Source organism: Uloborus diversus, unplaced genomic scaffold (genome assembly GCF_026930045.1).
Source record: "Uloborus diversus isolate 005 unplaced genomic scaffold, Udiv.v.3.1 scaffold_17, whole genome shotgun sequence".
In the NCBI taxonomy this organism is placed as follows: domain Eukaryota; kingdom Metazoa; phylum Arthropoda; class Arachnida; order Araneae; family Uloboridae; genus Uloborus; species Uloborus diversus.
Genome location: NW_026558318.1, coordinates 1891958 through 1917478, shown reverse-complemented (window position 1 = coordinate 1917478; position 25521 = coordinate 1891958). Strand labels below are relative to the sequence as shown.

Below are 25521 nucleotides of genomic sequence, written 5' to 3'. Positions count from 1 at the left end.
GCAAAACTTTGGACTTAACACATTTTTGACTTAATCACAGTTAATGAAATAATAAAAACTTTTTAAAAAAAATCAATAAGTTAGTTAATTTTATTTAGTTGTGTATGAAAAATGAAAAGTATTTAGTCTTAAGTGTTAATAGCTTAAGTTCATAACAAAATTACACTGAATTTACACACTGCATGCATAAACTAAAATACCTCCGAAGAAGGGACACCTCTATTTAAGGGGGTCCGGGACACAAAAATCGTCAAATTTAAAAAAAAATTTTTATAATTTGAAAAATTGCTCCATTTTTTTCTGCTTAAGACGTTTGAATCTTGTTTCTACTTTAAATAGAACAAAAGATATAATAGTTTTTGTTGCATGCATCTAACTAATGTGTACTTATCTTTAAAGCTTTAAACGCGTTTTTCTCCATGATGCCATTTTTCCCGATTTCTTGCATTCAAACTCTTATAAGTCAGGAACCGATAGAGGTAAAGTAATGAAACTTGGAGCATATCTTTTTCAAGCAGTTTACTTTAATTTTTATTCGGCGAATTAAAAAAAAAACGTTTGCTGCAAAAATTATGATTTTTTTAAAAAAAAGTATCTTCGAATTTTTCGAAATTTTTCTTCAAATATTTTTTATTTTTTATTGAAGCAATATTTTTAAAATCGCCGAATAAAAGTTAAAACTTAGATATTTGTGCATTCTTTTTTGAAAAAAAATTGAAAATTAACCAACAATATTTTGAGTTATAGAAATTTAAAGCAACCCCATTTTTTTGAAAAAAACTAATTAAATTTAAATAAAAATTTTTTTTTTCATATTTATGTTATGATTTTGCTTATTAAATAAATGATGAATCAGTGCAAAAAATTTCAGAACTCTAAAGTACATAATAAATTTTTTTTCAAAATGTGTCCCGGACCCCCTTAAGAGACATAATGTCTGGTCCCATTAGTGTCCCTTATTGAGAGGTTCGACTGTATTAAAGATTTAAAGTAACTTTTCCATTAAATTTTACGCGTCCTTGACATTAAACGCGATTCCGAAACTAACCACCAGATGCAACTCACGTGTTTAGTGACGACTCGGCGGTTAGATAAGCCACTCTATTACAAAACAAACGCTATCAATTAAATCAAAATATCGTAACGCAACAGCGAAATATTTTTCACAATCTGCGACATAACTATAATGTCAAATTTTTTTATTCCTTTTTTTCTTCTGTTTATGCCTTTAAATATATGTTTCCCAAAGTAATTTTTAGAAAAAATTCAACAAAAGGGATGATTAATAAAAATGATGAATTTGTGTAAAGAAAGTATTGTCTTTGAAAAAAATCGCCGTCTATGTTATTTACCTCCAATTTATCAGATGACGTGCCTTTTTTAAAATAATTTGATTGACAATGTGACTAATGAGTGTCCACGAAAACGCGCAATCGCGGATGCGCTTGCAGCGATTCATTTTTGAGCTAGTATCGCCGTGCAAGCCTAATAAAGCGAATCTTTTGCAATTTTATTTCAAAAAGCTAACTCAAGTCGTGAAAAACGCGAACGAAAGAAAAACTCGACTCGATTTCTTGTCAGGTTTAGCTTTTGTTGGATATCTTTATTGTGTCTCACGACAATAACTCCCCACAAATCTGTGTTTCTTGGGATTACTTTTGTGTTGCTACGGATTACTGTTGTGTTGGGTAAGTACAAGGATAATTTCTCATTTTATAATCAGACAAGTTTAGTTGTTCTTTTGGTTCAGTTGAATTCGTGTAAAGAAAGTATCGTCTTTGAAAAGAATCGCTGTCAAGTTTATTTACCTCCAATTTATCAGATGACGTGCCTTTTTTAAAATAATTTGATTGACAATGTGACTAATGAGAGTCCACAAAAACGCGCAATCGCGGATGCGCTGGCAGCAATTCATTTCTGAGCTAATATCGCCCTGCAAGCCAAATAAAGCGAATCTTTTGCAATTTTATTTCATAAAGTCGGGAAAAGAAACATTTTGAACGCGAACGAAAGAAAAACTCGACTCGATTTCTTGTCAGGTTTAGCTTTTGCATAGTTGATATCTTTCTCTATTGTGTCTCACAACAATAACTCCCCACAAATCTGTGTGTTTCTTTGGATTACTTTTGTGTTGCTACGGATTACTGTTGTGTTGGGTAAGTACGAGGATAATTTCTCATTTTATAATCAGACAAGTTTAGTTGTTCTTTTGGTCCAGTTCCGTATTTTTATAGGTTGCGTTTGTTTTAATGGATAAATGGTTCTCTTCGCCTTGTTTTTACGTTCATCAAAATCAATTCATGTCTTGATTCGGTCGAATTCTTCCAATTAGTTTAACGTATTGAAATGTTCTGTTTTTGCCCAATTCAACTATCCAAGTGTAAAATTTATTACGGAAGGTATTCCCGTCGCTATAATAACACTGTTTCTTCAAAAAATATCATCTACGGCGAAAATATAATAAAAACTATGATTTACTCTTTGAAGAAATCTCCGTTAAAATTGATGAAGAGTCGGAAGGAACGGGTCGGCGCAGCATTAATGCTTAAATAGAATGTGAAAAATTATTTCAATCTTGCTCGGTAGATGTAGGATACAGTAGCAAGATTGCAAAGCTGCTACTGGATAGGCTAGAAATAATTTTTCGCAATTTATTTCAGCATAAATGCAGCGCTGACCCATTCCACCCAACTTACTCCGACCGGCGAAATAACAGAGTCGGGAACACCTTTAACGTATTGAAATGTTCTGTTACTGTTATGTAATGTATAAATTAAGAAATTTCAGTTTTGTTTTCTGATAGAAAAAAAACGGTTAATGTATCAAATCAATACATTAATATATTTATGTAATAAAAAAAAATAATCGATTTACTATTTGAAAATCGGTAAAAAAAAAAAACCTGCTGATGCAAAACATCCCTAAAAATAATGTTTCCAAATCGTTCAATGAAAATCATAACTCTTTTCAATAGCTGTCATAAAATGGCGTTACGTGCTAATCAAATTTCATTTCCTTTTTATTGAAAATATCTGTTATTTATATATTATGTTTTGCGCAGCATTTTTCAGATTGAAATGTATTGAAATTTAAACTTTTTACTGACAAATAGGCATGACGGATAAGTATGAAATGTCTTTGAAAATCAATGAACATACTTCAAGAAAAAAGCAGAAAATAATTGATGTATGGTATGAGAGGAGAAAAAATAGCGCGAACCAACATTTTCAACATCAAAGTTAAAAGCAGTTTTTAAACGTGTGAGCAAATAACCTTAACAGTTTACATAAATATATACGTGCGTATATATATATATACACAGTAAAACCCTTCCTAACGGACACCCCTCAAAGGCGGACACCTCTCTTAGGCGGACAATTTGTAATTCCCCAGTTCCAATGCAAATAACATTATTAAACTCCTGTCCTGCGAACACCTCTGTATTGCGGACGAAAAAAATTGTCCCGTTAGTGTCCGCATTAGAGGGATTTTACTGTATATATATATATATATATATACAGGGTGGTTAAAATTAAACGCACAGTACTCAGAGGCTCATAGCTCCGGTTCTACTGAACGGATCCGAATGAAATTTAAAATATACGTTATGTAGAACACGCGCTCGAGGTTTAAGCAAAAAAAAAAAAAGTTTAAATGTGTCGCCAATAGATGGCGCTGTAATGACGTAAGAAGAAAGATAACACTAAAAATTGAAAGAATAAAAGAAGGTTTATTGAGTTACACACACGTATGCTCTACGTGCATACCCTGCCGGTCAACAATATGCTGAAAGCGTACGATCGCGTGTTCAACGACCGCATGCAACATATCGGGATGAATTAGTGAGACGTGGCGTACGATAGACGCATTCAACTCTGCTTCATTAGTTACACTTCCTTGATAGACGCGATCTCTGAGAAAACCCCACAGCCAGAAGTCGCAAGGGTTTAGATCTGGTGACCTTGCTGGCCAGGCAATTGGGAAAGTCCGCGAGATGAACGGAGAGCTGCCGAAGCATTGCTCTCATTCTGATAAAACAGTTTTACGATCAGTGCGCGTTCCTTCTTGTTAAGCGGCATGTTAACTGCGGAAGAATGATTCCTTTCAATCATGCATCTCTGTTTTATACACATAATACAGTCGCTATTCATTTGCATATGGTTTTCGCAGTACAGCGCCATCTATTGGTGAGAAATGTAAACTTTTTTCTTTTTTTGCAAAAACCTCGAGCGCATGTTCTACATAACGTATATTTTAAATTTCATTCGGATCCGTTAAATAGAACCGGAGCTTGAGCCTCTGAGTACTGTGCGTTTAATTTTAAGCACCCTGTATATATATAACGTAGTCAGGGGTCCCGAGCATCTAAAAAATGTACCTTCGAGGCTAGTTCTTTCAGATCAAGAATATTTCAGAAGACATATTACCCTAAATTTTCTTACAAATTTTTAGAAATAGTTTATCTGACGGATGAAATGATTCCCTGACTAGAACCCTTTAGGTTTTTCTATTTTTGTCGGTCCCTGTGCATAAATATTCTCTCTGTTTGTCTATTTATTATGTGACTATTTTTTATGCCAATATGTTTTCTATATGAGATGACAAAAAATACATTCTTTTGTGCTCTTGCGAAAGAATATGGAAGATGAAACCGTATTTTTTGAGAGCAATGTGTGCGAACGAAAAAAAGAGAAATTTTGCTTTTTACCCTCGACATTATTCAATCGCACATCATCCAATTTCTCCCATGTTTGACACTAATACGTCGCCATTTTATTTTATCAATTCCTGTGAGAACGAAATGGCCTCCTGTTCCGCCTGGCTGAAAATTCGAATTACTGAATTGAAACTTCGCCAAAAGAGCGATTACTCTCCGTTTCCAGCGAGCGCGACCTTGAATGAAAAGATGACATTTTAACGCTATTTATCAACAAGTTGTCACGTTTGACAGCTGCGTTTCGAGCTTAGATTACCGGGATACCTTTATTACATCATTTCAATGATTTGGTTGTTAGATCACTAATGTTTGGGATCAGATAAATTGTTTGGGGATAATCGTAGATTTTGTACTTGATTAAGGAGACCGTGGACCTTGAAAGCTTTTTCTTTTGTTTATTAATTTTGAAATATGAAACTGGGCATAAAAGTTAGTAAGTTTATTATCATGCAAAATATCAAGCAAAAAAATGCAACAATATAAAAATTTAATTAAAATTAAAAATTTTGAAATTTAAAATAAAAATTTTAAAATGCTCCATGCGACTCAATTTTTGCTCTTTTCTCAAAAAATTTGCATTTTATCAGACAACAGAACATTGCCTAGAACTTCGGGTATCCATTTAAGGATTGGTCCATTATTAACTGCGCAGTATTTTTTTCGCGTAAAGCAATAGTTTTTGTTGCGAATAATTACAAAAAAATCAAAACTTTGATATTTTTAAGCAACATAAAATTCTCTTAAACCTTAATGCATACCCAGTTTTATCAAACTACTACCAAAGTATCATATTCTGAAATTTGAAGCATATCGAACAAAAATGAAGTCGCATGGAGCTTTTTTCAATCTGTTTCGCATCGAATTTTCCAATCCTAGATAAATGACGTTAAAGTTTAATTTCACTTACATTTCATGTTCTTCGTATTTTAATACCTCCCGAAAGATATTTTCACTATGACTAAATATTTGACATTAATACCAATGTAAGAATGTATTAAAACTTAGTTTATATGTTTGACACTTAATTTTACTTAGTTTTTCGACTTTGTTTAGATGTTTTACAGCCATTTTAATGGAAAATACGCTCTGTTTATTTTTTTTAAACGCATATAACTTCGCGATAAAACATCAGATCAACAAGAGGTTTTTTTCATACGATTCAGCACACTTCATATATTGTTACTTCCACGGAATAAAAAAAAATCATATTTTTGACCGATTTGAGCTATTTGGAAGGTCCATGTTGATTGTAACTTAAGTAACAACTTAAGTAAATGTTGATTGAAAATTGAAGTTGAAGCTTCATATTTATTCCGGTCTTCTTTCAATTCATTAATAAAACAGAGGTGGATTTTATTAGGATTGCGGACTTACTTTCGGTAAAAATTACAATTGTAGGAGTCATTATGGAGTGTCGGAGTTAATCATTTTTAATCCGCAGCTCTGGATTGCATAATCACCAATCGGAGTTGTTAAAGTCTTTTCAAAAATCACTTTATTTTGAAAACGAACTGTTCGCAGCTCTTTACAAGCATTTCTTAAATAGATATTCTTAATGTATAATTTCCATATATTCTCAATGTTTCATTTTTACTTCCTTTTCCAAAAAAGGAAGTACTGTATTTGCGAAAAAATTTTCACTCAAAATTCGGCCTTAATTTCCATTTTGCTCACTCCCGAATTAATGTTGAGTTTTTTTTTTCGACCCAACCACACGTGGATATATGCCTAGAAACGTACAGACACCCGAAATATCCATTTTGACGACCTCCGAGTTAATTACAACGAATTTTCTCGTGACGTCAGTATGTACGTATGTATGTGTGTATGTGTGTATGTATCTCGCATAACTCAAAAACGGTATGTCCTAGAAAGTTGAAATTTAGCACGTAGACTCCTAGTGGGGTCTAGTTGTGCGCCTTCTCTTTTGGTTGCATTCGGATGTTCCTAAGGGGATCTTTTGCCCCTTTTTGGAGGGAAATCATTGTTAATTACGATGTAAACTCAAGTGGTGTTATAATTTGTCGGACATTTGGCTATATATCGCCAGTCTTTTGGTCGCCAAGGAAAAATTTGGCGGATTTTTTTTTTTTTTAATTTGGTTTCACTTTGTTCACTGTTGGTGATATTTAGAGAGTAAACAATTGAATCACATTAAAATTGCCAATAATGTGGAAATGACATTAAATTGGAGTAAAAGGAAGTCATGTGATGCACACATCAGCTCGTTTAATTAGGATTCAATTTGTCCACTGATGGTGATATGTAGAGAGTAAACTATTGAATCACATTAAAATTGCCAATAATGTGGAAATGACATTAAATTGGAGTAAAAGGAAGTCATGTGATGCACACATCAGCTCGTTTAATTAGGATTCAATTTGTCCACTGATGGTGATATGTAGAGAGTAAACTATTGAATCACATTAAAATTGCCAATAATGGGGAAATGACATTAAATTGGAGTAAAAGGAAGTCATGTGATGCACACATCAGCTCGTTTAATTAGGATTCAATTTGTCCACTGATGGTGATATGTAGAGAGTAAACAATTGAATGACATTAAAATTGCCAATAATGTGGAAATGACATTAAATTGGAGTAAAAGGAAGTCATGTGATGCACACATCAGCTCGTTTAATTAGGATTCAATTTGTCCACTGATGGTGATATGTAGAGAGTAAACTATTGAATCACATTAAAATTGCCAATAATGGGGAAATGACATTAAATTGGAGTAAAAGGAAGTCATGTGATGCACACATCAGCTCGTTTAATTAGGATTCAATTTGTCCACTGATGGTGATATGTAGAGAGTAAACTATTGAATCACATTAAAATTGCCAATAATGGGGAAATGACATTAAATTGGAGTAAAAGGAAGTCATGTGATGCACACATCAGCTCGTTAAATTTATTGTAGCTCACTTTCAAAAATCAGGCACTGGGTAAAATATGTTTGATTGACACTTTACCTGGTAAAATATTTTTCCGGTAAATTTTGAAAGACTTAAAAAAAAATGAAGGCAAAGAGAAGCAAAGAAATGGAAGTGCCGGAATAAAAATTTCTGGATAACTGGTAGAAATCGACTTTCCTGTACTTTGGAGCGAGAGATGGATGCATCATTACCAGAAATTTTACGATTGAAAAGCCACCTTGGATTTAAACTTTAAACGCGTTTTACTCCAAGCTTAAAATAAACCACTTATATCCCTTTGCACTGCCTCAATGCGGAGTCGTAAGAAAAACGAGCTGATGTGTGCATCACATGACTTCCTTTTACTCCAATTTAATGTCATTTCCCCATTATTCGCTATTTTAATGTGATTCAATATTTATTCTCTAAATATCACCAACAATGGCCAAATTGAAACCAAAAAAAAAAAAAACTCCGCCAAATTTGTCGCCAAGTTGGCGACAAAACTTGGCGACCAAAAGACTGGCGATATATCGCCAAGTGTCCGACAAATTATAACGCCACTTGAGTTTACATCGAAATGAACAATGATTTCCCCCCAAAAAGGTGCAAAAGACCCCCTTAGGAACATCCGAAAGCAACCAAAAGGGGAGGTGCACAACTAGACCCCACTACGAGTCTATGTACCAAATTTCAACTTTCTAGGACATACCATTTTTGAGTTATGCGAGATACATACGCACATACATACAGACGTCACGAGAAAAGTCGTTGTAATTACCTCGGTGATGGTCAAAATGGATATTTCGCGTGTCTATACATTCTTAGGCACTTTTCCGCATGTGGTCGAATCGAAAAAAAAACTCAACATTCATTTGGGGGTGAGCAAAATGGAAATTAAGGGCGATTTTTGAGTGAAAATTTTTTCGCGAATACAATACTTCCTTTTTTGTAAAAGGAAGTAATAACTGACTCCGACTCCTTTACCTCAAAACCTGTCTGACTCCGTCGTCGCAAAAATCCAGACTCGGAGGGAGGGGGGATTTGAATCCTGGCTCCGACTCCTTTACGCCAAAATCGGTCCGACTCCGCAACCCTGCTAAATACACGTTCTAGTGTATCGTCGTCCGTTTTCAACTTTTGCACTTCCAATTTCGAAAATACAGTGAGCGCCGCTTAATGTGATCACGGTTAATGTTATCATTCGCTTAATGTTATCAGAATCACGAGGTCCCGAAACGCTTGTATGTTAACACACGTTAAAAAAGTCGGATATTGTAATCAGCGTCTTCGTTTATTGTTATCACTTTTTCATAAACTTTCAATTTTTGCCCTGTTATTGTTCCTCAGTTAACATAAATACGTAGGCAAACCCTGATGAGACTAACTTTCTGTGTAGCATTTTGTGGTTTTCAATAGCAGTTCAAAATTTTTCTAGGAATGAAGCTACAGAAAGTTCGCCCCCAGTGACCACAGACTCCCCCTATGAAAACTTTCTTTTGCACCTAAAAAATTTCAGTCGCTGGACATGTTACATGCATTGATGTAGGAACTCCATTGTTGCCATTACTTTGTAAGCTGTTAAAGAATTGTGTCGAGATTGAAAACAAAGCGAAGTTAAATTAAAATTTAAACAACAAGCGAAACCATGCTGGAAAAGATAGAAAAGCTGAATGTGATTTGAAACTGGTTTACGAATGTCAGGGAAAACGGTCATATTTTACTTCGCCTATTACTATGTGATTAAAAATTACATAATTTAGCTGTAACTTTTTATAATTCAGATATTTTCATTCCGTTAATTTACTAATTTATAATTTAAAACTGCGTTCAATTGAGTCATTGTGATTTTAATTTGAGGTTGTAAAAATAAATGCACCTTAATCGGAAAAAAATCATTATTTTGTGTCTCCTGGATTCTTTTCGGTTACTGTTATCAGTCGGTTATTGTTATCAAATTGTATTTGTCCCAAAGTGATCACATTAAGCGGCGCCTACACTCATTTTTACTGCTAAATAAATGAAAGAGTCATTGTCAAGATTACGAAATCATACCAGAAATCGCTCCGAAACGTGGTGTGTTCGTGCAGAGACTTGTTTTTGAAATCCTATCTTTACACCGTACCTCAATAAAATGCGGTAATGTGTGAAAATATTCATTGCCATGTTTGATCACTTGTCACACATCTTTCTCAAGTTTGTTTCAGTCACACCTCTACGTGGGCGAAGAGAGCTCGTAAAGTGGCTTCACAACGGCATGAATACACATTCGAATGGCTTTGTGGTTCTCTTAGAGCCTTCCGAGAATACTGTCCATTTCCATCATTTCTAACAGGGCTTCGAACTGTCATTTTTTTCCGTTCCGGTTTAACTAAAAACATGTATACTATAATCGGTTTTTTCGTTCCTCCGAGTAGAACGCTTTTCGATTCTCGGTCTACAGTCGAGTCCCGACTTACGCGAGGGATGCGTTCCAAGACCCTTCGCGTAAGTTGAAATTTCGCGTTGTGGAAAAGGGTATGTGTAAAAACTTTTATAAACATACCCTTACGATTAAAGACACTTGTAAACACCACCTCAAACTGTTAAAAACCATTTCTTAACTATACATTACTGTTTCTTAAACAAAAAATTGAATTTTTATTTATTGTATTTTTAAAAAAAAACGTTTTATTTAACATAAAAAACTGCTACGATGCACAAAGTCAATGATCAATGGGAAAAGAAGACGTAAAATAAACCACTACGGTACGTATATTATGTAGTAAGAAAAACAAATGCACTATAGTTGTTGAAACTTTCTCTTTTTCCTTCTATCTTCAGTTTTAAATAAAACAGCGCTCTTAAGTGTCATTATATTTCATTAACTTTACCATATAGAATGAAAAAATTAATGGAAAATGAGGAGTAGTTATTTGTATAAGCGATGTTTAGACTAGTACGGTGTGGGAACTTCCGCCCTCAGCGATGTCAAAGGGATGAAGGTCCATTCACGAAAAAAACCGCGATTCCCTCCGAAAATTTTTCATGTTGCGGGTGAAGAATTCGCGTTGGGAATAATATTCTTTACCGGGGAAAAATTCGCGTAAGTCGGATCGCGTTGTAGCGGGAGTCAACTGTAGTTCCATTTTATTTTATCTGTATTCTTATTTGAGCTGAAAAAAGTAATTTGCTCATAAATGTAGCAATGTACGTGTAATGATGACAATTATATGGTTGAACTTGAGTAAGAAAATATTTATAAGTTGGTTGCAGTAACAAAATGATAAATGACTGAAGATATATCGAGCCGAAATAAAACTATATATTTTTCAGTTCAGTTCCGATTTCTGTCACAACCAAAATATCGCTTCCCCTCCCCCCCCCCCAATCAATTTCAACTTTTGGTGATGTTACGAGGAGGAGAGGTTCGAGGACTCATCCCCGGAAGATTTTCGAGTTTTTAGTTTAAAAAGGCATTTTGAACAATCTTTGGTCAATAGAATATTGTGGGTTGAAAAGTATTCGAGGGCTCACCCCCTGAATTTTCGAAATTGAACTCTTAAAATCGCGTTTGTAAGCACCTTTAGAAACGTATAGAAAACCGACGATTTTTCGAAATACACTGGCAGAAACAAAATTCCCAACACCAAGAAAGACTAGTGCAAAGTGAAGGAAATTGGGTAGGCTTGTTTATACATCTCAAAGAAGAGATCGATTGAAATTTCGCGCATAAGTGTGGCACTAGCACAACACGAAAGCAAATGAATGCACAGATTTTTAGAGATGATGATTGTGATCGTTTAGCAAAAAGATTTTTTTATATTAGATTAAAAACAAAAAAGCCTTAGGAATTTTAAAAAATTGAAATTTTTCTAAATGTTTTGAATTTTTTAAAAAAGTAAGCAATATTTAAAAAATTTTAAAAAAAATTATTGATTACAAAGTAAGTAAGCATGTTATGGTTTCAACACAAAATAGAATTTACTTAAATTTTAAAAAAAATTGCTTGTATGGTACTGTGCCTCCTTAAAACTGGTTTCTATCCACGCCATTTTTAACCGTAAATAGGTAGACAATGCTGTTCATTTGAACAAGAACACAAAAATGAAATCGTGCACCGAATATTTTCCAAACAAAAAACAAAATCATGTGAAAAAGGGATGTGAACAGACCGTGAAGCGTCTTCCCCGTTAAACTTTTAAAAACGGTCTTGATACAAAACGCTTCGTATAACCAAATAAAAAGTAGTGGCTGCATAACGAGATGAAAAAAGGAACTGAAATGCGTGGTGGTGCAGGGACTATCACTAAGCTACGATGCGAAGCCATATCTGATGCCTAAGCATCCGCCATTTTGGAGCAAACTTGATCCTGTGCTTCGTAGCGTTAGCATTGCTGCCGATGTTTACATTTCTTTAGCGTGTGTTAAATTGAGTCAAATGGGTGGTTGTTCGGCTGTTAATTGTGTAAACAGCTCCAAAAAAAGGATTTCGGCTCTTCAGATTTCCAGCAGTTGCAGGAAGAAAAAAGATATGGATAAATAATAGCCCGCGAAGTCACTGGCAGCCTGGAATCGACGCCAACTGTTTCCAAAATTTCGCCAATGTTCACCTTCGCTCTCCGACTCTCTCGTTCCCTGTTTGGCGAAGGATTGCCAATAAAGGTAGCTTTCCCTGTTGTACGCTTGCTCCAAAATGGCGGATGCGTTGGCCTGTCCAGTTATAGGGGCTCTACTGATGCCAAACCATCATGTATCCTCCCACAACTGAGCTCTTTAGCAGAACTAAACCAGCGGAACAGTTGACCTTTCAAAGTTCCTTCCTTCTTCGTCCAACAAACAAAAGAATCCCTTTTCTCCTTCATCTGCTTCGGCTTCTTTCTCCCTTTCCTTGTTAATATTCCTCTTTGGGTGCTTCACACTTTTTACAGCTTCGTTTTTTCGCCCTGGGGGTAGGGAGAGACTTTCTTTGAGTGTGGACAATATGTCCATCTAGATGAAGAAGAAGAAAAAAAAAAGGTTCAACCCTTTTGGATGTGGCCCCCACGGCAGTTCCGTTGCTGGTGCTTGTTGTTGTTGCAGATGGGCGCAGGTGTGGGCATCGGAACCTTCTCACGATCTTTTCTTTGCGAAGTTTGCCAAATCTTCGTCCGGAAAAGCCTTTGTGAATGGGCAGGAAGGTAAAGTCATTGACCAGCGAGTCGCTGGGGGTAGCTCGGGGAGAAGAAAGCACCCATAAAACGCACTCTCAATCTGGAAGTAAATAAACGGCAGCAAAATGTTTCTTACATTTTCTTATGGTTTGTGCTTTCTTCGATAGGTCAATATATATATTAATGGTGATGGATTCACATGATTTAATATTGTGCGTTGCATTTTTTTTTTCCTTTACTGGAATGGCAATTTAAAAGATATTTCTCTTTTGAATATTATTCTATTCGAACCATATAATTTTCTTCCAATTGGGAGGTTTGCCATAAAAATATATTTTATTGCTCTAACACTTAGGCAAATAATGTTGACGAAACCAACTCTGTAGCAAATGCGCTTTTGGGTGTATTTATACAGACGCTTAAAATAACACCTTTACTTTTAGATCAATATTATTTCAACATTAAGCTATCACGTCCAAACAGTATTCTTTCATTAAAGTCTATGCTATGTAATTAAAATTGTGCGAAGCATAACCCTTTTAGACGGAATTTTGAAATACTTAAACAAAAATGTTTTCACTTGGTAGACAGTGTACTAAGAGCATCTTTTAGACAAAATTTCAAGTTTATAGGTGAAAAATTAAAAGAGTTAAGAAACGTCCAATAATCCGGACAAATATTATTGAAATACATATTTCAGATAAAAAAAACGATGAAACATCAAAAAAGCTTTATTGTAAAATTTTCTCTAAACAATAATAAAACATAATATAAGATTTGAAATGATTAATAAAAGATTATATATTTTTAAAAAACAAGAAAAAAACCCCTCACTTTTGCGACGAGAATCCGTGGTTGCGAAAATGAGCCAGTCCCATTCTCCCAATCCCTATTGCTTAATGTTGTCAATCCCAAAATGAAAAATTCTTGCACAGATAATAATAAGCAAACTGTAAAGAGTTAACTACTAAAAAATCGAGAAATTTATTCAATTAAGAAATTATTAGCAGCTGTTTAAAGTTCATGTCCAATATACCGGACGCCACGTCTGAAAGGGATAAAATGTGAAATTACATTGAAGTTGGTGACGAATATCCCGAGAAGCAACACGATTAATTCGTACCGTGTGGTATTGAATTCGTGTTATACCGAAACTTTTATATAAATTATTTTTTACTTCTTTTTTAAACTAATTAATCGTGTACATAACATAAATCAGGTCAACAGGTATCGTGTTGTATCGAAACTTGTTTCGTGTTACATCGAAACCGTGTTGTGCGAGAAATAATGCAAATTAAGCAGTGTGTACCGTGTTATATCAAGGTGCAAATTTTATAATCGCTGAAATCTCGGTTCATTAAAATATACAAACGAAAACTGAGAACCAAAACACACAACGATCCCACTGCTCCAAAGTTAGATTTGCTATAAAAGATACAACATTTGTTAAGTTTATGGGGCAAAGTGGAATAGTTAGTTTAATTTATTTATCATCATTTTACATATATTGGATTATTCATTAATAAATAAATTCTTAATCATTCGTTTATTTATTTAATCATTCATCGAGTCATTTTATTTACTTATTGATTTATTTGGTTCGTTGTTTTATAGAGCCGTTTATTCGCTCTTTTTGTTCATTTGTCAAAGAAAAATATTAAAAAGAAAATTCAAGGATAAAATATTTCCATAAAAAGACTTTTCATCTCTTTGGCTCATGGTATAGGTCAAAAAAAAAAAAAAAAAAAAAAAATTAATTTGAATTTTGTCATTTTGAATTCAAATTATGTTTTTCGCAATCACGAGTGTGTGTGTATATGTAGGCGTGTGTGTTTGTGTGTGGGGGTATGTGTGTTTGTGTGTAGGGGTATGTGTGTTTGTGTGTAGGGGTATGTGTGTTTGTGTGTAGGGGATATGTGTATGTGTGTAGGCATGTGTGTTTGTGTTTGTGTACAGGCATGAGTGTGTGAGTAGTTGTGTGTATGTGTGTAAATGTGTGTAGGGCATATGTGTTTGTGTCTGTGTGCAGGCATGAGTGTGTGGGTAGTTGTGTGTATGTGAGTGTGTAGGTGTGTGTGTTTGTGTGTGCATGTGTTTGTGTATGTGTGTAGGTGTATGTATGTGTGTGGGTGTATGTATGTGTGTATGCATGTGTGTAGTGTATGTATGTGTGTGTAGGTGTATATATGTATATGTGTGTAGGTGCGTGTATGTATGCGTGTAAGTGTAGGATATTGACGCAACCTGGAGACGGTTTTCGCTAGAGGAGCAGCATCGTGAGGAGCCGGTCGGGGATGCTGGTGGGAAAATAAAATCATAGGAGCGCCAAAAACAGTCAAGTGAGAACAATCAGCAATCGTGATTGCTCAAAAAAAAAAAAAAAAAAAAAAAAAAATTGAAAGTTCCCATTTACTGCCAAAAAAGAAAAATATCATTTCAATACAAACGTTCTCATGAAATACATTGTTCTGAATGTTGATTTTGAAAAAAATCTAATTTATCTTAACTATTTCACATTCTCTTTCAAGACTATTCAGGCTAATAGTTTTCGTAAAGACTTGCCACTCATAGCATAAAATGTATTAAATCGGCGTCTTGAAGTAGGTTCTTGTTTTGTACGAGGAACGTTTTTAAAGTAAGGTCTGTTTTGAAATAAAAAAAGAACGAGAACAGATAAAGAAAAGACATTTATTGCAAAAAAAAATCTACCACCCTTACGCTACATTTCGACACTGCTCCCGTGATTTTCCAAGCATTTGTCATAGCGTGGCACAGGTTTTTGTATTCCTACTCGTAGAAAATTGTAGTCCACCATAGGGTAAAATGTTCTCTGAGCTCATTATTGCTGTTGTGCCACAGACCTCCTAGGAAAGACTGTAGATGCCGAAACAAATGAAAGTGGCTGCGAGCGAGTAAGGGGCAGACCAGAGGATGTTCAAAAACGTCCCAGCCAAAGCCCTGTAAGAGTTCTCATGGTCGTCTACACAGGCAGCAACTTTGTACGAATAGGTATTCAAAAACCTGTACCACGCTATGACAAATGCTTGGAAAATCACTGGAGCAATGTCAAAATATAGCGTAAGGGTGGTAGATTTTTGTGCAATAAATGTCTTTGCTCTATCTATACTCGTTCTTTTTTTTATTTCTAAACGGACCTTACTTTAAAAACAAGCCTCGTATAAGTAAAAGTTTTTAGAGCTTCGGATACTGATAGGTGGTTTGTTTTTTGCAGATCAATGATTGATTGATGTGGCTTTGAAGGAGGACTAAGCGAGAGATACGACTGCGACAGATATCATCGGTTGTTGATCCCATCCACAATCATGGGCAGGAAAAAGATTCAGATTTCCCGCATCACGGACGAGAGAAACAGACAGGTAAGATTCAAGTCATTTCTTGTCATAGACACCCTACTCCTCACTACTTTCTTTTTCCATAAAAGTCCGCCTTTTTATTTCAAGTCTCTAAAAGTCCCATTTTTCAAAATCTGGTCCTTTTTTTCCTTTAAATTTCAGTTTCGTTTTGAATCTTCCCTTTTTATTCATTTGAATTTTTCCTCTAAAAGCAAATATGAATGTAATGTACACCCCCCAAGACGATAATTTATTTTTTGAATGAACTGGGGGAACGACAGCTAGAATTCGAAACTATATTGGTAGGAATACATGGAGGTACAGTAGGCGCTGCTTAATGGGATCACTTTGGGGCAAACACAGTTTGATAACAATAACCGATTGATAACAATAACCGAAAAGAATCCAGGACACACAAAATGATGATTTTTTCAATCAAGAAGCATTTACTTTTACAACTGCAAATGAAAATTACAATAACTCCACTAAATGCAGGTATAAATTACTAAATTAACAGAATCTAATAGCTCTTTTTATTCCAACGACTTAACCGTCCGTCCGATGCTACAAAGTCTTTTTTTTTTCCTTTTAAGAGTAAAATCTGGCTTTTTCTGCATTAACCAACTCTTTACTCTGACATTCGTAATCATAATTTCAAAGCAGATTCAACTTCACCATTTTCTCCAGCACGGTTTCTCTTGTTGTTTAAATTTTCATTTTGTTTTCAATCACATTACCAATTTTTTAGTAACTTACTAAGTAATGGCTGAGAAATGTTTACTTATTCTACAGCATCTTTGATTCATCACGGTCAAATTGTCAATGCGTTTTAAAATGTCAATTTTTTCTCCATGGCTAAAATGTTTGATCGTTTAAAAGTGAAGTTTTTAGTGTAACTGAGCACGAAAAATGAAAATCTGCTTTACCGATAAGAAGGAAACCTGTTTTTCTGGAAGCTACTGTCAGGGTTTGCCTTTGTATTTCTTTTGATTGAGGAACAAAAAGGGGAAAAAATCGAAAATTTATGAAAAAGTGATAACAATAAACGAAGGCACTGATTATAATATCCAACTTTTTTAACACGGGTTAATATACAAATGTTCCGGGACTTAGTGATTCTGATAACATTAAGCGAATGATAACATTAACCGTGATCACATTATGCGGCGCCTACTGTACATAGTTTCTTGCTCCAAGCCGAAGTCATTTTTATTGAAAACAAAGGAGGCAGTAAGAAGCAATGAGATGCAAGTGGACTATTTTAAATTTCGAGTAAAACGCTTTTAAAGATCAGATCCTAGGTAGGCTTTCATTGAAAAGTTTTTCTAAATCATGCTGTACAACAGCACCTACCAGGGCTACTAGTACCATCTCTTGCCCCAAGACAGAGGAGAGCTTCATCTACCATTTGTACTGGTTATCTCCAAATTTTTAATTTGCCACTTGCATCCCTTTGCTTCTCACTACCTCAAATGTGTTTTTTCTGCTGATGAATCTGAAAAAAACGGACCGAATTTTAAATTTTAAAGTCAACATAAAGTCCCTTTTCGGTGTTTTTTTTTTTTTTTCTTTTTATAGAATTTCGATCCGCTTTCTTCCTTGGAAAGTACTAAAAATCTGTTTCAAGCCCCATAAGACATTTTAATTATGTAGAATCATATATATAGGAGTTTTATATAGGAGTTTAGTAAGACCTCATTTGGAGTATGCTGTTCAGTTTTGGTCGCCTTATCTGAAGAAGGATATTTTTGTGTTGGAAAGGGTTCAGAGAAGGGTAACTAAATTAGTAAGGGGACTCTCAGATTTGGATTATGATACCAGATTTAATAGGCTTAACATGTATAGCCTGGAGCAAAGGAGAGTCAGAGGGGACATGATTCAGTTATTTAAATTTATCAAAATGAAAGATGTAAATGGATTAAATTTTTGCGGGGAAAGCAGGACAAGGGGTCATTGTTTTAAGCTATTTAAATCTCAGGCTAACTTGGACATCAGGAAAAACTACTACTTTAGCAGGGTCGTGGGCACTTGGAATAGCTTACCGGAAGAGGCGGTAATGAGCAAGGGAGTGGATAGCTTTAAGAGGGCCATTGATCTTCATTGGGGACTCATTAATTGACTAGGACCAGCCTAGCTGGGCCCAGTGCCTGTTGCTGGTCGTCACATTTGTATTTGTTGTATTTGTATATGTGTTTGTTTCCGAATAGTTTTATCTAATTTCCCGGAAAATTCAAAAACGGCGCGCGTCGTTTTAAATTTGTGCCGTACCTTCCAATTCTGGGGACGACAAACCCTCTTTGACATCATCATAATCACGTGACTATTTTTGTGCTCCTCAAAAAGCAGTATTATATTATTAAAAGTGTTTGAAGTTTTTACGCAGTTAAAGATCTATAAGTATCGATTGTAACAATTGGTCCTTTTTAATCCGATTGTAACAATTGGACCTTTTTAAGGGATCACTGTACCTTTCAAACATTTTTTTAAAATTTAAGTAAATTTTATATTTCTTTGAAACCATAACATGCATACTTATTTCTTAATCAACAATTTATTTTCAAAATTTAAAAATAGTGCCTACTTTTTTTTACAATTCAAAAAATTGAAGAAAATTTCAATTTTTTGAAATCCCTAAAGCTTTTTTATTTTTGTACTAATTAATTTTTTTTTTTTTTGGCTAAACGATCACTATAATCATCTCTAAAAATCTGTGCATTCATTTGCTTAAGAGTTTATTGGAACATTTTCTGTGATTAATTATGTAAAAAATCAAAGTTATTTTTTAAAAAAAATTGGTTTTAAAAGGTTTAACATGCTCTAAACATTTGAGTAATTTATAAAATGCTTTTCCAATGCACAGTTTTGTCAAATATTGTTATCCCAATTGCAAAAAGTGTTACTTTAAAGCTGTATCTTTAATAGAAAAAAATCCTTAGGGATTCTAATGACACGAAAACACAAAAATACCATCATCAAGAAAAAGCAATTTAAAGTTTTTTTTTTTAAATTGGTTTTTAAAGGTTTAACATGTTCTAACCATTTGAGTCATTTATAAAATGCTTATCCCATGCACCGTTTTGTTAAATATATTATCCTAAACTCAAAAAATATTACTTTAAAGCTGTATCTTTAGTAGAAAAAAATCCTTAGGGATTCTCATGACATGAAAACACAAAAAAAGATCATCGAGAAAAATCAATTTAAAGCTTTTCTTTTGCATAAGAACACATAGCGAGCATGACCTAAAACCACTCATACCTTTTTAAATATTTGAACTACAGCAATGAAACTTTTCCCCGATGTTTGGACTAGTGTTTAGTTTCGAAATAAGCAATAAAATTTTTTTTGATCGTTTGATCATTTTTGAGGTACTGTAACCCCTTAATTGCTGCTGAAACATAAAAAGTTTGAATAAAGGTTAATCTAACTCATTAATGGGATTAAACTTAATCTATGTGGGGATTTTAGTGGAAACTTTTTTGATGGAGTCGCCCAGTGGCGACCGTTCATCTCGATGTTCCCTTCTATAAACAAGCTGATGTGTGCATCACATGACTTCCTTTTACTCCAATTTAATGTCATTTTCTCATTATTGGCAATTTTAATGCGATTCAATAGTTAAATCTCTAAATGTCACCAATAGTGGCCAAATTGAAACCAGATTTTTAAAAAAAAATAATATTTTTTTAAACCGCCAAAGTTGTCGCCAAGTAGGCGACAAAACTTGGCGACCAAAAGACTGGCGATATATTGCCAAATGTCCGCCAAATTATAACACCACTTGAGTTTACATCGAAATTAACAATGATTTCCCCCCAAAAAGGGGCAAAAGACCCCCTTTGGAGCATCCGAATGCAACCAAAAAAGGAGGTGCACAACTAGACCCCACTAGGAGCCTAAGTGCCAAATTTTAACTTTCTAGGACATTCCGTTCTTGAGTGATGCGACATACACACATACGCACATACATACGTACATACAGACGTCACGAGAAAACTCGTTGTAATGAACTCGGGGATCATCAAAATGGATATTTCGGGTGTCTGTATGTTCCCAGGGCATATATCCACGTGCGGTCGGGTTGAAAAATAAACTCAACATTCATTTGGGGTCGAACAAAATGGAAATTAAGTCCAATTTTTGAGTGAAATTTTTTTTCGCGAATACAATACTTCCTTTTTTGTAAAAGGAAGTAAAAAGAAAGAAATAGTGATTGAGAAAGCCAACTACTTAATGACGAAGAAGAAGTTTTTTCTCGATCGTTGGCAATGACCAGTATGCAACTGAGGTCGAATAGAGAGTGTGAATGGGATTGGACGCCAAACAAGTATCGTTGTGAATCTCAGTGATAGCACACTGACATCATTCCAAGCGATTTTACTTTTTCAAACGCAATGACGTCACGAAAGTAGGTCGCCCTGGGCCCATTGTTTTGGATTCCATATTTTCTTCGTTATGGGCTGGTCATTGGCATCAAAACATTTCTGTGGCTATTCGAACGGGAAATTGCTTTTTGTTTGGCTTTTCAAAAGTGCTGTTTCCCGTTACTGAGACTAGGAAAGGGATGAAAGGAGTTTTTTTAGTGTCATTTACCTTTGCTAATGAACTTAACTCAGTAACAGAGTATCTGTTTTTCTCAGCCCCGATTCGACGATTGAGATGAGCGCCACGTTTTGACTCAACTTTCGCCGACAATCGCTTATGTTAACGATTAACATTCAAGTTGACCTTTATCTTAAGATAATGTTTATGCTTGAGTAAAAATTTAAAAGCTCATTTTTGATTCAGTTCTTTTTTAAGTACCTCAAAAATGACCAAACGATCAAAAAAAAATTTATTGCTTATTTCAAAACTAAACACTAGTCCAAACACAGGGGAAAAGTTTCATTGCTTTAGTTCAAATATTGAAAAAATTATGAGTGGTTTTAGGCCATGCTCGTTATGTGTTCTTATGCAAAAAGAAACTTGATTTTTCTCGATGATCGCTTTTTGTGTTTTCGCGTCATAAGAATCCCTAAGGATTTTTTTCTATAAAAGATACAGCTTTAAAGTGATACATTTTGCAATTAGGAAAATATATTTAACAAAACTTTGCATTGGATAAGCATTTTATAAATGACTCAAATGTTTAGAGCATGTTATACCTTTAAAAACCAAATTTTTTTTGAAAAAAATTACGATATTTTACGTAATTGATCACAGAAAATTTTCTAGTAAACACAAAAGCAAATGAATGCGCAGATTTTTAGAGATGATGATTGTGATCGTTTAGCAAAAAGATTTTTTCATATTAGTTTAAAAACAAAAAAGCCTTAGGGATTTTTAAAAATTGAAATTTTTCTAAATGTTTTAAATTTTTACAAAAAGTAAGCAATATTTTAAATTTTTTAAAATAAATTATTGATTACAAAATAAGTAAGTAAGCAGGTTATGGTTTCAACGAAAAATATAATTTACTTAAATTGAAAAAATTTGCTTCAAAGGTACTGTGACCCCCCCCCCCCCCAAAAAAAAAAAGGCAAAAAAGGCGAATGGGATAAAAGTAGCGGTGACTAATAAATTTGCTTGTACTCGCTACTGGTGACCAGAAATATTTCCCAATCTTGATCTTTGTCGCACAGACCGATTTAACCGTAACCTGCGGTCACACGGTCTACAAGACATCCCGCAGTCTTTTAGATAAACTTCTGTTTAATTATTTCTATGTTTAACCCCTTCAGTCGAAATTATGAAATATTTGACCAAAAATGTTGATATTTGGTACACAGTGTACTATGGTAAAGGGTATCTTATAGACAAAATTTTGAGTTTGTAGGAGAAAAATTAAAAGAGTTATGGCACGTCCAATATTCCGGACTTATATTTTTGAAATCAATATTTCATATACAAAAACGATAAAATACCGAACAAACTTCATTATAAAATGTTCTACAAACAATGATAAAACATAATATAAGCGTTTGAAACGATCAATTAAAGATTATATATTTTTTTAAAAATCAGGAAAAAACCTCGCTTTTCAGACGAAAATCCATGGTTGGAAAAATGAGCCTCTCTCTCTCTCTCAATCCTTATATGTCAGTGTTGTCGATCTCAAAACGAAAAATTATTTCACAGATTATAATAAGTAGAATGTAAAGAATCAACTACAAAAAAAATCAACTCATTAAATCAATTATTAAATGATTAGCAGCTGTTAAAAGTGTATGTCCGGTATACCGAACACCAGGTCTGAAGGGGGTTAATAACATTGTCTGCAGAAGATGTTGAAATGAATGGTTCCAAATGATGAATGTCTGTGTCCAATCTCTAATAAATATGACTCCATCAGCGACTATCAAAATATTCATGTTCTCCCCCGTTAGAGATGTAGTCTAAAGAAGTGTACCTACCCCAAACTATTTGGAAACCAATTTATGTTTTGCGCTAATTATAAAACGGACTTCAAGCAAGTCGGTATCAAAGAAGGTATCGCATTGGGATGTCTGATCCCAATGCAATATTCTCCGGTCATTTTTAAAGGCTCAGCGTCATTAGTTTGTAGAAAAACTAAAAGCAAAAAGAAAAAAAAAATAATTTGAGTTTTGACACCTTGAATTCAAATTATGTTTTTCGCAATCACGAGTGTGTGTATTTAGGCGTGCGTGTTTGTGTGTGGGGGGGGGGTATGTGTGTTGTGTGTAGGGGTATGTGTATGTGTGTGTAGGCATGTGTGTTTGTGTCTGTGTGCAGGCATAAGTGTATGAGTAATTGTGTGTATGAATGTGTGTGTATGGGGGGGTATGTGTATGTGTGTGTAGGCATATGTGTTTGTGTCTGTGTGCAGGCATGTGTGGGTAGTTGTTTGTATGAGTGTATGTATGTGTTTGTAGGCATATGTGTTTGTGTCTGTGTGCAGGCAAGTGTGGGTAGTTGCTTGTATGAATGTATGTATGTGTTTGTGTGTGTGTGTGTGTGCATGTGTAGGTGTCTGTATGTATTTGTGTGTATGTGTTTGTGTGTGTGTGTGCATGTGTAGGTGTCTGTATGTATTTGTGTGTATGTATTTGTGTGTATGTGTTTGTGTGTATGTGTTTGTGTGTGTGTGTGCATGTGTAGGTGTCTGTATGTATTTGTGTGTATGTGTTTGTGTGTATGTGTTTGTGTGTGTGTGCATGTGTAGGTGTCTGTATGTATTTGTGTGTATGTGTTTGTGTGTGTGTGTGTGGGTGTATGTGTGTGTGTGCGTGCGTGTGTAGTTGTGTACGTATGCGCGTGTGTGTAGGATATGGATGCAACCTGGAGACTGCTTTCGCTAGAGGAGCAGCATCGTGAGGAGCCGGTCGACGGTGATGCTGCAGAGGGTGGCGGTGGGAAAATAAAATCAAAGGACATCAAAACAGTCAAGTGAGAACAATAAGCAATCGTGATTGCTCAAAAAAATGGTAACAAACTTAAGAAAGCATATTTATTTGCATTACAAGATAAAAATTTCACTTATTTCTGGTCCTAGTTTTAGTTCGTTTTAATAGTTTTGAATGAAAAAGAATTTATTGGTAGCAGTTTCTTTCCAGATATTTTTCATAATCTGAAACGTGGCATGAACCAAAAGTAAATTTTTGTAGCAAAAATGTAAATTTATTTGAAAACGAACAATATACCGCTGCTCTAGACAAATATAACATTTCTCAAAAAAAAAAGTGTTTAGTGTGTAAAAAAAGTGTTTAAGTGTTTAGTGTTCCCCACACACATCTGTCGAGGGGGAAAAATTTCTATTATTTAGCAATACTAATTTCAGCTCATGAGGAATGTTTAAATTTCATTCGATAAATGTTGTGGTGGTATACAGTGGCGTAGCTGCAGTTTCTGCCGCCCGGGGTGGGGCCTCTATTTGTCGCCCTTTCTTTAAGACATATTTAATGCCTTAAATCGTCGAAAATTATTGAACTTAAAATTGAAAATTTTATTTAAAGGAGAAAGGAAAGTAATTTAATCCGCGTTCTTCCCACAAAAAGGGGGAGGGAAGGGGTGTCTGGCGCTTATATCGGAGAAATATTCTAAATTTAAGTCGAAAACCACAATTAGAAGTGACGTTTGTGGGGAAAGAGGGGGGGGGGGGGGCGGTTTAAGCTAAACTGAAGACAGTTTTAGTCTTTGTTGATGTTAGGAAGGATGATGTTACGCCGCCCTCCCCACCCCTGTCAAGAATTAGGAGCTGACATTCCTCTTGAAAATGAAATAACTCGCACTGAATGTTAATACCACTCATTAGTTGTATTGAACATTTTTTTTTTTGTTGTTGTTGTTTATGTAGCATTTTAAAAGCCAATTTTTTGTTTTGGTTTCCAAAAAATAACAGAGGAGGTGGCGACTCATAAATTGCTTCTACTCGCCACCGAGGATAAGAAACATTTTCCAATTTGGATGTTGACGCTTTTGATTAGCCATGTATTCATTTCCAACATTTTTTTTAACGTCAACGAGAATGACGTTTAGATATGATTTTAGTTCATAATTTAGCATCATCTCTGAAAGGAAAATTTTCTCTCCGAAGGTAACATTCACCAAGAGGAAGTTTGGCCTGATGAAGAAAGCTTACGAACTGAGTGTTCTGTGCGACTGTGAAATCGCCCTCATCATTTTCAACAGTACCAACAAACTGTTTCAGTATGCCTCTACAGACATGGATAAAGTACTGCTAAAGTACACCGAGTATAATGAGCCTCACGAAAGCAGGACTAATAGTGACATTGTCGAGGTATGTTTTCATCTAACTTTGAACCTATTGTAATCCTTCATATTTTATGTATTTCACACGCAACTATTTTATCTTCTGCTGTTGTTCCCGTTTTTTAACATACTTTTTTATAAAAGGTTGTTTTCATACCCTTTTTTTTACCAAAGAGGCATAAATAATTAAATGACACGAATATATGTATTTTAATGAAAATCTAGTTGGTTGGTTGGTTTGATTTTTATGGCGCAAGAGCCCTTGGGGCTATACTGCGCCAAACGATTTTTTGTTATGTATTATTTATTTTTCATTTAAGAATAAGTCAAAAAGTAAAGTATATTTTGTAGTAAAAAGTATGAACCTCCAAGTACTAGTATTAAAAAAGGACAGCCTTAAAAACATATAAACGTTAAAAACATAGTCATTTCAAAACATGAAAATCTAGCTAAACATTTTCAACAAAAATTTTAATAAAACTATCAAATGAAGTGTCCAATCGTTATATCCTATTTTTTTTAAATCATTTGAATTTTGCTTCTGATTTCGGGACTATATTTGGTTATTTTGTACCATCATAGATCTCAGTCTGAAAACTTCTATCTCGGGTATTTTAATTTTCAAATCTAAAGAAGGGGGGGGGGGATTTAAAAAAATAAAAAATTATCTATACACGTGAGTTTGTATGTAT

At 34.5% G+C, this 25521-nt stretch overlaps 1 protein-coding gene across 1 annotated transcript in view; it reads left to right on the top strand.

The window, feature by feature from the left end:
- The window catches only part of LOC129233099 (myocyte-specific enhancer factor 2-like), a 150891-nt gene that overhangs the window by 62273 nt on the left and 63097 nt on the right, over nucleotides 1-25521 (top strand). Inside the window, exons 3-4 of the mRNA XM_054867159.1 lie at nucleotides 16000-16144; nucleotides 24654-24857. Coding sequence (XP_054723134.1) covers nucleotides 16091-16144; nucleotides 24654-24857 — 258 coding nt within the window. The 5' untranslated portion in view covers nucleotides 16000-16090. The remainder of the gene's footprint in view (nucleotides 1-15999; nucleotides 16145-24653; nucleotides 24858-25521) is intronic.